Source organism: Cryptotermes secundus, unplaced genomic scaffold (assembly GCF_002891405.2).
Source record: "Cryptotermes secundus unplaced genomic scaffold, Csec_1.0 scaffold1076, whole genome shotgun sequence".
Classification (NCBI taxonomy): domain Eukaryota; kingdom Metazoa; phylum Arthropoda; class Insecta; order Blattodea; family Kalotermitidae; genus Cryptotermes; species Cryptotermes secundus.
In genome coordinates this window covers 479,096-494,141 of record NW_019732383.1, presented here as the reverse complement: position 1 = coordinate 494,141, position 15,046 = coordinate 479,096, and the positions used below count along the sequence as shown (strand labels likewise).

Here is a 15,046-nt window from a genome sequence, read left to right as displayed (position 1 = left end):
TGCCACGAACAAATCTAGTGAATGCATTTTTATCGCGTCCATTCCTCTCATTTGCTTTTTTTTTTTCATTAACACCCAACTTTTGGGTCGAGATAAAACTTAAAAACTTGTGTCACTCTGTACAGTTTCGCTGAGGACTGCCCTAGTGACGTCCGATTTATAGTTACACAGGATGTATTCACATTGTGTTCTAAGTATGAAATTGGTTCTGCCGGAGTGTTCGATAATTGAGTAGCTACTTGTATTCGAAAAAGTAGCAGTTCCGGTCTATAAAAGCGAAATTAACGGCCGTGGGGATTCGCTGCGCTGATCACGCGACACCCTCTTCTTCTTCTTCCCTTGTCACTGCAGCCCCAGTGGGCCTAGGCCTACCTCCATGAACTTCTCCGTTCACTTCGATTTTTCTAGATCTTACACTTTCGGTAGGACTCCTTGGGCGGGTGGTCAGCTCGTCGCAGGGCCTCTACCTGTACACAAACACAGAAAAATGCACACACACAAACAAAACATCCATGCCCTGAGTGGGATTCGAACCCACGATCCCGGTTTCCAAGCGAGAGAAGACAGTACATGTCGCGACACCCTCTACCAGCTAAAATTGGCACTGAACTTCGCCGACAAGCGGCGGTCGCTCGGTCGGTATAGTTCACTTGCGAACTAAAGTCACGGAGTTTGCTTTTATTTAGTGTTCGATTTACTAACCATCTTCCACGTGGCTGACGTTACTATAGAGTTCATTACCACGGACTAGGGTACCGTTGACTCTTCTCCAGCAGAATACTGACACCACCAAACAAACACACAATAACAGGACGAGAACACAAACCCCGCTAATCAAAATTGTTTTCCCGCTGAAAATTATAGATGATACGGTTTGGCTGGCAGTGACAGGCGCAGTCGGTTCAGTGCAGTTTTGTAATCCCAGCACACTCCATGGCGAGCCAGTGTAAACAGCTGGGAACTGACACGTGGCGTTAGTTTCCAGAAGCCTGCGTTCACACCACAGATATGTCTCTTTTAGTTGACAGTCGCAAACAAATGGATTATTAGACAAGTCAAGTATCTTGAGAGATTTCAGTGGAGATAACACGTTCATATCCAGGACGACGAGTCGATTATCAGCCAACAGTAGATGCAAGAGCCTCTTTTGTGATTTGAAGAGTCGCCTGTTAAGGCTGAGAAGTTTGTTGTTCCTCAAATCCAGGTGGACAAGATTCTTCAGTTTCTGAAATAACCTGTAATCCAGAGACTCCAAGAGGTTGTCATTCATGTAGAGAGACTTGAGATTGGTCAATTGGTCAAATACATTTCTTTCCAGGTACATAAGACTCGTGTTTTTGAGACGTATATCACTGAATGTGGTGTATTCTGTTGTGTATGGGCGGGCTTTTAGGATTCCCAGATAGATGTTGCTGCAGTCCAAGCTGAATTTCAAGTAACGTCTGCAGGAGTAGAAGGAAGTTTCCGATGCTGAGAGCTCTAGCATAATGCACAGCCAGATTAACTCCATGGCTCTGTAAGAGAATTTGTTTGTCTGGTTAATAATGTTATTTCTTAAAATTTGAAAGTAGCATGTGTCACAGTAGTAACATTGTGAGCTTTTTGGTGTTACAATACTGTAGATTCGAAGCATGTAACTGCATGAAATTGTGATCTCTGGCTCAAAATGAACGTTGACTGTAAAGAACTGAGGAATCTGACTGTCACAGAACTCGGCCAATTCTCGTCAACCTGTTTACGTGAAGTAAGGTTTATCGGTTATGAATTTATTGAAAATTAAATTAACAAATCGCCTGTCTCCAGAAAATGATTTAAGTGTTTTCCTTAGCAGTTTGAAACCTAGGTTTGAAAATTCGGTTTTATCCAAACAAGCTCAAATTCAACATTTTATACTTCTTAAAATGTTATTGATCGCCCATCATTGGTGTCTGTATAATTATGTATAACATGTTTAAGGGTAAAATTTTGACTTATTTATGTTCAGGCAATCTGCTTTTGTATTCTTTTTGCACAATCATTAATACGATGACAAGGTTATTTCCCATAGACAGCTTCTTCCAAAAACCAATTACGATTACACTGTCTACAAAAATATGTTTCGGCGACAGGAATAAAATTTATCTGGTTTTAAATTGTAGGTGCTTGGTGAAATTTGAAAATATGTTTAAGCGATACTTTATAAAATAAAGTTTCGGAAACACTGGCCTATGGGACTTCTTACACAGAATACCCTTATGTCTTGGCCCACGTGACTCATGCAAGATTAGCAGAAGTCAATTTATATTATTTTTATCAATAATGCCAACTGTGATGTTGTGACGTAACGTTTAAACTCTTTTAGGGACGAAATTTCTTAAACAGGAAAACAGCAACCAGTATATATTAACGCGGCCTACGATATAGGTAAACAAAAAGTTAAAGCTATCCCTGTAACAGGCCGTGGAGGCCCATTAGGTTTGTGAGACATCGAGGCTCCCACATTTGATAGACAATAGGATAAAAGATGGCGGTGAGGTCAGTCTTACGCGCCGACTGCCCTCTACCCCCTGGAAGATTCCTGGTGCTCATTTCTGTTAGAAGCTAAGTCAACCACAGGGACCTAGTGCGGCTGGAAAGATTAGGTCAATTGAAAAAGCCAGTGACACCACCGGGAATCTAACCAGAGATTTTCCGGCTTGTAGCATAGTGCCTCAACCAACTACGCTACCGCTTGACCCAACAGTATAGGAAAAATTGCGGAAAAATTATTTTTTCTAATTGCAGTTCACTTAAGGACACGTCCAGTAGTTCAAGCTATAGAGAGTAGAACCGTCTCTGGAGACAGTGAATCCTACATTGGAAAGGACAAGCGAAGGCAGCAGTCTTAGCCTAGTTAAATGTGTTATCCCAGAATTTGCATGGAAGTCAGGCTAACGCTGTCATGGCCGAGATGCTAAGTGGGCGTTAGAAGTTGATCCTACTTGGTGGGTGCTCAGAAATACTGACCGTGGCTTAGATTAATATAGAGTTTGAATAAAATTTTGCACAAGTTCACAGTGTAGAGAAACAGAAACAGAAATCAGTTTCACGAGGCTTTAGCAGCAAATCCTGCCTGCTTTTACGGATATGTATTTGTGTGTGTGTGTGTCGGAGAAGAAATGTCTGTATACGTACGTAATGGTAAAGCTTTCCCTGTAACAGGCCATGGAGGCCCACAGGGTTGTGAGACGTCGAGGCTCCCACATTTTCTCTAGGCAGTCGGCTCACAGATGGCGGTAAGGTTGTCAACTTTACGCGCCGGCTTAAAAAAATTGCACCTCATCGGGACTCGAACCCGCGACCTTCCGACTTGTGGCTTAGTGCCTCAACCGACTACGCTACCGCGTACGTTTACATAGGTAACTGATAATATTAGTAGACGCAGGATATTATGTCTTATAGGCCTATGGATATAAATACTTACATTTTCCTCTTGGATGTTTCGGAAATGTTGAAACTGCTCGCTTGAAGTTCCATAGTGGAAGATTAATCTGGCGGGAACAAAGATCTGCAAAACAAATAATATTATAACTATGGCTGACAAATTATGCGTATTTAAACATTTAAAAATATTGTCACGTATCAGGGGTTGCCTGACAAATAATAATGGGTTCTGGATCAGATGACTGGATTTATTGACAATTCTTTACATTTACAATCAAGTATACCAGCTCACACCTTGAACTCCTTCTGAACAACGCGTCTGTCTGACGAATTTCTATGAAGAATCTCTGATTGATCTGAATCTGAACCTCTGATTAATCTCTAACCGCTTGAATGCACGAATCAGCTGCCAGAGAACTGAACAGAGACCACCGCCTCCAAGGCTTCCCTTACTGCTCTTCATTAATGCGTTGCCACGGAAACCGTGCGTCAATTCCGAAGCAACGGTTTGGTTTTCTAAGCGTTTTACAACTTGCTACCCGGCAACGACTCGTCTGTTGCCATTCGTTGTAACTGTAACGTGATTCCCTACCCGTTTCTTGACAATGGACGTCTCCTCCGTCTCCACCATTCCGGCTTTCAGCCGTCATGTCACAATATGACACAAAAATAAATATACATGAGATTTTAGACTAGATTAAAAGAGAAGCGTCTTGTTGGTTTCGCCGTCCTACTGTATGTCGGTATTAATTATGTGTAAATTAATGATGTACACAAGTCATTTTTAAGTTGTGTTGAAAATTGCTTAACACCTAGTCAAAAGAAAATATTCTTCATGTAAGAATAAGTATTGTCACGTGTATGGAGATACTCGTGACGAAAGTAACGGGTTATAGGTCGGATGATTGGATTTATTGGCACTTCGGTTACACACTCTCTTAATTACAGGGTTATTCATAAGTCCGTGAAACATTTTAGAAATTCACAACAAAAATAAACTATGCATTGGATCGTGGTAATTCTTACGCCAATAGAGAACGAATCTCTGCATGTCTCTTTTAAAGCGTCAATTGCCTGCTAATCTCATGGATCATCGCAACCGTATCACCGCTGCTGTGGCTCTGGTCAACCGCGATGTGCTGACACGATTGTGGGACGAAATGGATTATCGCATAGATGTCTGTCATATCAGAAAAAGTGGACACACCGAGCATCTGTGAACTATGTGAAAAAAAACGTGGTGAGGTTATCTCTATTTCAGTGTAATAAAATTTCGTATCCGTTGCGTAGTTTATTTATTTAAAAATGTTTAACGGACTTACGAATAATTCTGTACAATTAATGCAGCGCTATCGCTGATTTACACAATTTCCGTTCATCGTTGCACACATATTAGGATTCCCAGTCGTCACTAGTCGTCTTCTGGCAACGGATATCAACACAGCAACTAGCACTTCAAATCATTATGAAATCTTCTTGCTACTTCGTCCTCAATCACTCTGTACTCCTCTGTCCTAATCCGTACTCAACTAGTCTTCACAATTCACTAAGGATATGCTCCATTCTCGTCTTTGTACTCTCAACTGCACTGAACTGTACTGCACTCCCTAATTGACACACTCCCAATATCACTGCACTACAGCGCACATAAATTCTTCAAATCATACGTTAAATCTTCACAGACTGACATCTTGTGCTCTTCTCTACTCCTTGAGCTTACTGCTTGCTTGATTGTTCGCGTGCTTCTGCCGATATTGTCTCCATCTTGGAAATTCTGCTACTTATATAGCGGAGGCACAGACGCGGACCAACAGTAAACAATTATCACGTGATCGCTATCCAGCCAGTCTATCAGCGCGTCTTTTGGATTTACAGAAAACACAGCTTCCTTTATTGTTACGTGTTGGACCGTGTTTGGAGAGTTGTTGCCTGGCAACGCGTTGATCAAATCCGTTACATTGTTATAATATCGTCTGTTTTCCATAACACTGATGTTTCATATACCTCAAAATTTTGCTGGTTATGTGTATGGCTGTGAGAAGTGGTATCTTTCATGAGAAATAAAGAGAGATGAATTGTGTTTTAAAAGAAGTAGATAGAAAAATGTTCTGCACCCAAGAATTGTGTGAGTATCAAGTGGAATTTATTTCATACTGGTGAAGGTTATTTTGTCACTAAAATTAAGGACGCAATGCTAGAAACAAAATGTGGCTAAAATATGTGTGAAACAAGAATGGAGAAAAATATTTCCTAGACGATATATCTCGAAAGATAGCTATTCGGAATCATCTTTTCTCGCCTATTAACTTTTTACTGATAATGGAATATATGTGTACAAGTAATTGAAAGATCCTAACGTTGCAACTGTATAGTGGCTGACAAATGAAGGCGTTTCTGTATAATATAAATTACCCATATGGCTCTACAGTCCTTTTGTTTGACATTGGCCCCTTTTTCATTTCCTTAATCCTACAGACAGTCGGTAGGACTCCTTTGGCGGGGGATTTGCCCGTCACAATACCACTACCTACACACAGAACAACACAAATACAGAATAAACGCAAACAGACATCCATGCCTGGAGTAGGATTCGAACCCACGATCCCAGTGTTAGAGCGACAGAAGACAGTTCATGCTTTAGACCGCGCGGCCACTGTGATCGGCCATTACCCATACTAAAAAGAAAACTCAATGATTTTAGTCCGCAAGCGAATTATACCGACCGAGCGACCGTCGCTTGTCGGCGTAGTGCCAACTTTTGCGGATAGAGGGTGTCACGTGGTCAGCGCAACGAATCCCTACGGCCGCTAATTTCGGTTTTTTAGACAGGAGCCGATATTTCCTTGAAATAACTCCTTAGTTATCCCCACGAGGCCTAGTGGACCACGTTGCAGAACCATTACTTCTCAGAAAACCTGATAGCGCTTGGAATAGAACCCGGAACCTTTGGATCTGTAGTTAGGAACTCTGACCACTAGACCACAGAGGCGGTCTTAGCCATACAAAGTAATCCAAATAATATAAGAAAACGGTAAGATCCTACTTACAAACATTACTTCCGAATTTATAGCACACTCGTCTTCAGGTCCTGATACAGTGATGTCCTTTATCGAGAAGCACATTCTTGAGTTTGCCGCGTCACGTATCCCACATCCCAGAGGTTCAGCCAGTTTAGACTCTGCTGACGTCAACGGATTTCCTACCGCAGAGTAAACAAATGCGCCATAACCGTTATCTTAGGCCAGCTTTAATTTAATATCACCCATCCTCTTCTAGATATCATACAGATACAATCTTCACAAATAATAAATATGTTCTTCTAAAATTATTTTTAATCCAAATCAGTCATAGCTCAACTGAATGACGGAGATTTCAATCTCCACAGAGACATACACAGACAAACACTCACACATTTACCATACAATTTCACGTCAAGAATATCCATTAATTCTCAGGATTAACATTTATTATTATTATATTTCACTGTGCTGCAAATGTGTTAATTTTACTTTTCTCTCCTCTTAATGATAACTTTGAACTTTAATGGAATTATTACTAGTGTTGAGTATGAGTATGAGGGGTGAGCCATAAAAACCGGCCCTCGCACTTCGACCTTCAATGATCTTTGTCCTTCCACTTTGGATTAACACTTTATTAATCCTACACTTCGAATGAAATGTAGAACTGNTCAAGAATATCCATTAATTCTCAGGATTAACATTTATTATTATTATATTTCACTGTGCTGCAAATGTGTTAATTTTACTTTTCTCTCCTCTTAATGATAACTTTGAACTTTAATGGAATTATTACTAGTGTTGAGTATGAGTATGAGGGGTGAGCCATAAAAACCGGCCCTCGCACTTCGACCTTCAATGATCTTTGTCCTTCCACTTTGGATTAACACTTTATTAATCCTACACTTCGAATGAAATGTAGAACTGTATTTATGGGGGCGTCATAAAAGTCACTTGGTTCCATGAAGAATTGACCCAGGTGACGATATCTTAAGNCCTCTTAATGATAACTTTGAACTTTAATGGAATTATTACTAGTGTTGAGTATGAGTATGAGGGGTGAGCCATAAAAACCGGCCCTCGCACTTCGACCTTCAATGATCTTTGTCCTTCCACTTTGGATTAACACTTTATTAATCCTACACTTCGAATGAAATGTAGAACTGTATTTATGGGGGCGTCATAAAAGTCACTTGGTTCCATGAAGAATTGACCCAGGTGACGATATCTTAAGTAAGCTATGGCCTCACAATCACATAAGATGTTTGTGGCTGATTCATCTCCTGGTAGGCACCTCTCACAAGTTGGGTCCTCTGTCAGTCCCAGTTTTAAAAGATGCCCTTTTAGGTGGCGGTATCCAGTAAGTAACCCTACCACCCATCTTAGCTGAACTCTGTTTAATTGTAACAGGTCCCTCGTTCTTTTGACAGAGGATCCTGATATAAATCCGTTTGCCTGTTTGAGCCCAGTTATGGATTCCCAGTGTTTTCTTTGTGATTTCTGTTAGTCCAGTCTCTGACCGCTTTCTTGGCAACTCCAACTGAGATGCCGCAAACTGGTGCAGGTCCTATGAACGGTTTCTCAGATCCTGCCTGGCACCCATATCAGCTGAACTCTGTTATGTCTTGCCAGTTGTATGAGGGATTGGTGGCAATCCCAAACCAATTTTGAAGTGATTTGGTGTGTGCCAAGTACTTCGATTGCAGCTTGACTATCTGATAGAATATAGATAGTGTTACTTTTACAATTATTATTACTCGTATTAACTTCCGTCGTGCCGCGAGCCCCTGGTCTGGGGCCCTTTCTTTTCAACGTATTTATTAATGGCCGATGTAACCACTGTAAATTTTTAATCTTTGCTGATGGTCTCAAAATTTAACTCTCCACATGATTGCCCCTTACTATGATCTAACATTAATTCCGCTACTAACTCCATGAGACTTAATATTGCTAAAATGAGTGTTGGATAATACTCCAAGAAGGCAAATGTCCTGAGTTACTAGTATTAGCTTTGTCATGCTGCCATTACACGCATCAGCAGTATTAAGGACCTAGGTGTTTATTTTTGATTCAAAATTACATTTTCACTATTATTTTGATTTCATATTTTCTGAATGCATAAAGCTGTTAGGCCTTATTTGCTCCATAACCTTAGGATTTTCTTCCCTGAACTGTTTATATATGCTATACTTTAATTTAGTCAGGTCCAAGTTGGAATGTTCCTCGGTAGTTTGGAATTCTATCGCGTCTGCCGAACGCATCCGGCAGAAATTTATTTCCATTTCTATGGATTTTCCCTTCATTTTCCTTATAGTTATACCTTCGCATTCGAGAAATTGAGTCTACATTCTTTACGTAAAAGGATATATAACCTTGGCGGTATTTATTTATTTATTTTTTTTTTTGCTGAGCCTATCGCGGTCTTAAATCCTGCGTTTCCCTCTTGGAGAATATCAGTCTAAATGTTCCTGTTCGCAATGTAATGGACTTTTCAACGCTCAATGTTTGTCCCGCTAGTAAACACTGTCCTTCTCTCCGGTTCGTCTATGCTGTCAAGGTGGTCGGTAAAGATCTCAACATATTTGCAATCGGAGCGGTTTCTCTCAATCATATTATATCTCATAATCGTCTACCTAAAAATGTTAATAATATTCGTTCATATCCTTAATGTTCTTTTCTTATGTAGTTCTGACTTATTATGTCCTTTGTGTATTTCTCTTCATCCCTGTTCTTTTTTGTTTACTTTTCTGCATTAATGTGTTTCTTTCTCCAGTTCTTGCCTGTAATTCTTCTCTTGTCTTTATGTTGTGTTTGTTCTTAATGTGATTAGCATTATCTGCACTGTGCTGTGCCTATAATTGTCGTCGTAGCTGCTGACTTGCTATATAAGTAGTAAGGAATTTAATTTAATTATTATTTTTATATAAACTGCTTTATTTTATATTTTGTTTGTAAGTTTTATGTTGTTTCTTTCTGTGTACTTGTGCTAACTTTGTAACTGGCAGCGAGGCAGTTAAGTTTTCACGTTAATAGACAAGAATTGAATTGAATAACTTTGATTGTTCATAGAATTGAATGTTAATAAACAAGAATTGAATTATTATTATTAGTCAAGTTCCAGTTCTAGCCTTAGTCTAGCTTTTGTTATGTATACATTCAATGCTCGCGTGTTGTACGTCACTTGCTGTTGGCAAGCAATTAAATAAAGGAAATTAATTGAGTTGAATTGAATTATATAACCTGCCTCATTTTGTGACTCATTCATGAGTTTTTTGCTAGTTCTTTCTAAGTACTCGTGCTAACTTTGTAAATGACCTCTGGGCTGTTAAGTCTGCATGTTCATAAACAAGAATTGAATTATTATTATTGTTGTTATTGTTATTGTAATTATTATTATTGTGCTTTTCCTCCAGTGTTTATCTTTAATTAGTCTTTGACTTTATGTTGTGTTTGTCCAGTATATAACTACTTTTATCTACACTGTGCTGTGTCTGTAATTGGCCTTGCGGCTGTTGGCTCAGCACATAAATAATAAAGGATTGAATTGAAGTGATTTGAATTGAATTATTATTGACTTCATCATTATTTAATTTCAATTACTGTATAAATTATCTTCATAGATTCAGTATTATATTAGCTTTAATTATCATTTCCAGCAAAACTGTATTATAATTTTGTCGTCTTTTCAATTATTATTTTCTGACCTTTAGCCGTGTCCTTTATAACTCCAGTATTTTGCCTACAGATCTCGTTAAATATCATGGTATTTTTCTTGACTCCAAACTGTTCTTTCATCAACAAGTTGATTATTTATTATTCCATACTATAAAGTTGTTTTGCCTAATTCCATACTATAAAGTTGTTTTGTCTAATTCCATACTATAAAGTTGTTTTGCCTAATTCCATACCATAAAGTTGTTTTGCCTAATGTAAGTTATTACTTTCTCCTTTTCTTCCTTAGACAGTCTGTTGGTGCTTTGCAGTAGCCTAATCAGAAGGAAGCTGAAAATGCTTCTGTCGTCTGGAATTCACTTACCAAAACAGGGTCCGCACGTATCCAGAAAAATGTTTCCTAAATTATGTTACAACAGATTCTTTATAAACAATAACTCATACATTTATGCTTACGTTTTGGAAGACGTATTTATTTTTAGGCATTTTGACGATATTAAGAAAACAATAAGAAAAATAATGAAAGAAAATTTAAACATGTATTACAAAATTTAATCCTAGTAAATGAACTTGTGACTAACATGAGTCATTTTAATTTAATTAAATACATGAAAACAAAATTTCCTAAAAGACACATTAATATTATCATTCGAAAAATTAATTGTGAAAATTAAATTAGGTTGATAATATCCGTAATTATGGACGTCGACACCAATAATGATTACTCTTGTATATATAAAGTGTTCCTATGCAGCATGTCAGTACCCAGGTGTCCTGCGGTGTGTGAAATATTTTCTGGCGGTAGTTCAGAATTTTTCGAACATTTCCCAGGACTTGATGTTGTGACAGTATCTGAGTGCTCTAATTTATATTCCGCGTAATTATAAACTTCTGTCTCGTTACTTCTCTGTCTCTCTCCTTTGCTACTGACTTTATTTGTTGACAGACGTTTCGGAAGATCTGGTGGAGGGGAAGTAGGTATCATATTTTGAGAAAGATCAATTTCGGTATAATAATATTCTTCACTTAAATTAGTCTCATGTTTTACAGGATCTCCTGTAACCACATTCCCGGTGGAATATTTGAATTTCCTCCAACAATACGCTAGAATAAACGCAGCAACGCATAGTAGCAACACCACAACACACACGTATATAATTTGCACTGCCATTGATGTCCCACCATTCCATTCATCTGCTGTAGTTTCTCCAGAATTCCATTCTGTTGTTGGCATGAATTCGCTCAGGTTAACTGTGTTTGTAGCGTCTGTTACTATGCACATTTCAGATGAATTAGTAACTGACCACGAGTATCCTCTGTACTTACTGGGGTATTCGCAAGTAGCGTCTGTGTCCAAACCCCTATTTCCACACCAGATTATTACGAGTCTTAGCTGACAGTTACAGTTAAATGGATTTCCTGTCAAAGCGAGCAAATTTATAGAAGTAAGTGGTCTTAACACGCTGATGTCAAGCGTTGTGAGTTCATTATTCGCTAGTAGAAGTTGTGAAAGTTTTATTTGTGATCTAAAAAGCCGTTCATCATGTAAGGAATTTAATTTATTGTTTGTGAGATCCAGGATCCTTAACTCTTTCAGATTGCTGAATAAGTTGTAATCCAGTTTTCTGAGTAAATTAATACTCATGTTGAGGTACAATAAGTTTGGCACAGAGTCAAACACGTCTGCTTCTAACATTTCAAGTTGAGTGTTTACAAGAATCAGTCGCTGGATTTCTTTCGACTGAGCTGGGATATATTTCATTTTGAAGGACCCCACTCTAACGTTTGTACAGTTGAATATTTTGTAATCTTGAGAGTGGGTGCAAGACTTAAAGAGCGAAAGAACGTTGCATGCAGCAGTAGACTTCAAGACACCAAAGAGTATGGCACATTTCCACAACCATTTAAAATCCATGGTCCTGAAATAAAAACCCAACTGTTTATACTTGGTGAAAACGATGATCAAATGTTTTTCATGTCATTGTAATTACTAGAGTAAATTATGAAGTTAAGCAATGTATAATATATTTTCATTTGGTAACATGAAGTCGGATGTTACTGTCTTCAAATCTTCATATTATTCAGAGTCAGGTCTTCGCCTTTACGTCTACCAAATATAAATGAAATATAACTGATTTGATCAACGTGTTGCCAGGCAACAGCTCTGTAAACGCGGTCCAACACGCAACAATAGAGAAAGCTGTGCTTTCTGTAGATCCGACTGACGCGCCAATATACTGGCTGGATAGCGATCACGTGATATGCTTACTGTGGGTCCATGTCCATTCCGCGGCTATATAAATAAGAGTGACAGAATTCGTTCAAGGCAGTTACGAGTGAGTAGCAGGGACAGAAGCACTCAAAGAAGAGGATAACAGTAAGCCGGAGGAGTAGAGAAGAGAACAAGAAGTCAGCCTGTGAAGATTTAACATGTGATTTGAAGACTTTATATATGCTATAGTGCAGTGGTATTGGGAGTGATTTATGGAGACTTTTATAGTTTCTGTGTTATACTCATAAAACCGTGAAGACTAATGGAGATAGACTGAAGAGAGTAACACGGAGTACTTTGTAGTGTGAAAATCAGTAACAATTACGACTTGTAAGTATCCAAAAAATCCAGTTGCCATTCCGGACACCGTCTTTAGTCACCCAAAGACCTGATAATATTATAGAAACCCAGTTTAATGTAGATATATATGAATATATAAGGAACATAATTTTAAGAATTCCATGTATCTTACTGCAGTAATATGGCGAGAAATCTGGATTTTATGGGTTTTCAGATTTAAAACATAAAATTCTAAAAATTCGGAGAGTGTCTCTCTCTTTATCTCTTTTCCTTGGAGTTAAACGAAAAGGAAAAGAATCCTAATCTCTAAACAAACAATGGGAAAACCTGACATCTCCCAGCAAGTGTTCGTGTAAGACCATGGAATAAACTAGGACGATGTCACCATATAAGACTCCAACCAGCCAAATAAATATAAATTCATTTCTGACATTGTTACCGATAATCACGAAAGAAGTTAGCCGCTCGCTGTCTCAGCAACCCGGATCTTCTCTATAGGCAACCAATACCGTCTTCTACTTTGTCTGGCGCCTCCTGTTGGTTCTTTGGTTTCGAACGATATTTTAAGATTGAATATAGATGATTCCTGACTTCTCATGCTTCTCATACTAATTTTTCCCACCTTCCTCTTTTATTATTATTATTATTATTATTATTATTATTATTATTATTATTATTATTATTATTATTATATTCCATTTGTTGGAATCTTCTTGGTTCTCCTGCGACCTTGAAGGGGTGCGGAAAGGCGGGAGTCTGCATGCTGCATGTCTGGGTTGACCTACTCTTCTCTTTATGCGATTTGCCCTAGCCTTAGTCTTCTCCACTATAATTCTGTCATCCATCCTACTCTTGTGTTTAACCTGTATAACTTGTTTCAATTTGATCAATTTATCCCTAGTGAGCATTACTGGCTCAGTCGGTATAGCGACTGGCTACGGGCTGAACTACTGAGTGGTCGGAGTCGCGGTAGAGTCAAGAATTTTCTCTTCTCCGCGTCGTTCAGACAGGCTCTGGTGCCCACCCAATTTCCTATCCAATGGGTACCGGGGGCTCTTTCCCGAGGGGTAAAGCTGCCGGAGTGTGAAGCTAACCACTAACCTCCAACTAGTGTCGAGATCAACAAATTATGGATGTATACATCCACTCCGCCGGTCACGGTAGCCGAGCGGTCTAAGGCATGCACTGTCTTCGCTCGCTCGGAAGCCGGGATCGTGGGTTCGAATCCCACTCAGGGCATGGATGTTTGTGTGCATTTTTCTGTGTTTGTGTACAGGTAGAGGCCTTGCGACGAGCTGATCGCCCGCCCAAGGAGTCCTACCGTATGTGTAAGATCTAGAAAAACCGAAGTGAACGGAGAAGTTCATGGAGGTAGGCCTAGGCCCACTGGGGCTGTAGTGCCAAGGAAAAAAGATACATCCACTCCCCATACGCCTTTATGAAATAGTGCTTAATTAGTTAAGGACAGGGACAATATTACCTTTTCCTTAACTTTGTCTTTTCGATCTGCTTGTGTACCCACTTAATGAAGATGATATACGTGTATGTTTTCAAAGTAACAAAGATTTGGGCTTGAGAAATGTGGACGCAACCTCGCCAAGCCAGTGCGCGGAGACGATCAGTTGTAATTGTTTATTCATTTATCTTAATGTCGTTACCTGAACTGCCTGTTGCTTATTAAGATAAAATATAGTATTACAGTTTTTTGACGAGAATGTTCTCCCGGACAACAGTGTATTCGAAGAAAGCAGTCTTCTGGGATTTGGCACCGTGTATATGTGGTGTTAACCGACGNATATACACGGTTCCAATTCCCAGAAGACTGCTTTCTTCATAGTCACCGTCGTGAAAGCCTCAAATTCCAAACAGTGTATTCATTTCAGTATCTACTGGTTTCTGTAAGTGTAAAAAGTGTTTTGCTGTATTAGGCTGCAAATGAAATCAGGCTTATTTACGTTACCTGTACTACGTGAATGCACGCCGTACGCGATGGAAAAGACCTCAAGCTCGAGTGTGTTGGCCGGTTACATTGTCTCTTACATGAATATAACAACCCTATACTGACTCAGATTCTTCCAATTCGCATATTACGAGTATTTTGAGACAAAATTTTACGTACCTCTCAGTTACGATCATTTCCAGGAAACATACCCTCAGATGCCCATGTCCAAGGTAGTCAGTCTTTGTGTACGTTGTTCCAGGGTTCAATCAGCTAAACCTATGAAGGTAATTTTTCATATCTGTATATATTCCGATCTTATAAACTACTTAAAAATAAGAATTCCGTCTTCTGGGATGTGGCGCCGTGTAGATCTTGTGTGAACCGATTACACAAGTTGTATACGACGCCACATCCCAGAAGACGGAATTCTTCATAATAACC

General features: G+C 39.1%; 1 protein-coding gene across 6 annotated transcripts in view; it reads right to left on the bottom strand.

Moving 5' to 3' along the window:
- Window positions 1-604: 604 nt before the first annotated feature.
- Window positions 605-15,046, bottom strand: part of LOC111867690 (protein slit-like) — a 19,835-nt gene continuing 5,393 nt past the window's right edge. The window contains exons 2-5 of one of the 6 annotated variants that reach the window (XM_033752773.1): window positions 14,783-14,881; window positions 6,450-6,601; window positions 3,443-3,526; window positions 605-1,514 (exon numbers count right to left, since the gene is read on the bottom strand). In XM_033752773.1, coding sequence (XP_033608664.1) covers window positions 698-1,514; window positions 3,443-3,495 — 870 coding nt within the window. In that variant the 5' untranslated portion in view covers window positions 3,496-3,526; window positions 6,450-6,601; window positions 14,783-14,881 and the 3' untranslated portion in view covers window positions 605-697. Of the gene's footprint in view, window positions 1,515-3,442; window positions 3,527-6,449; window positions 6,602-10,103; window positions 12,011-14,782; window positions 14,882-15,046 lie in introns of those variants that run through there. The other 5 variants (XM_033752775.1, XM_033752774.1, XM_033752776.1 and 2 more) reach the window with 5 other exon arrangements.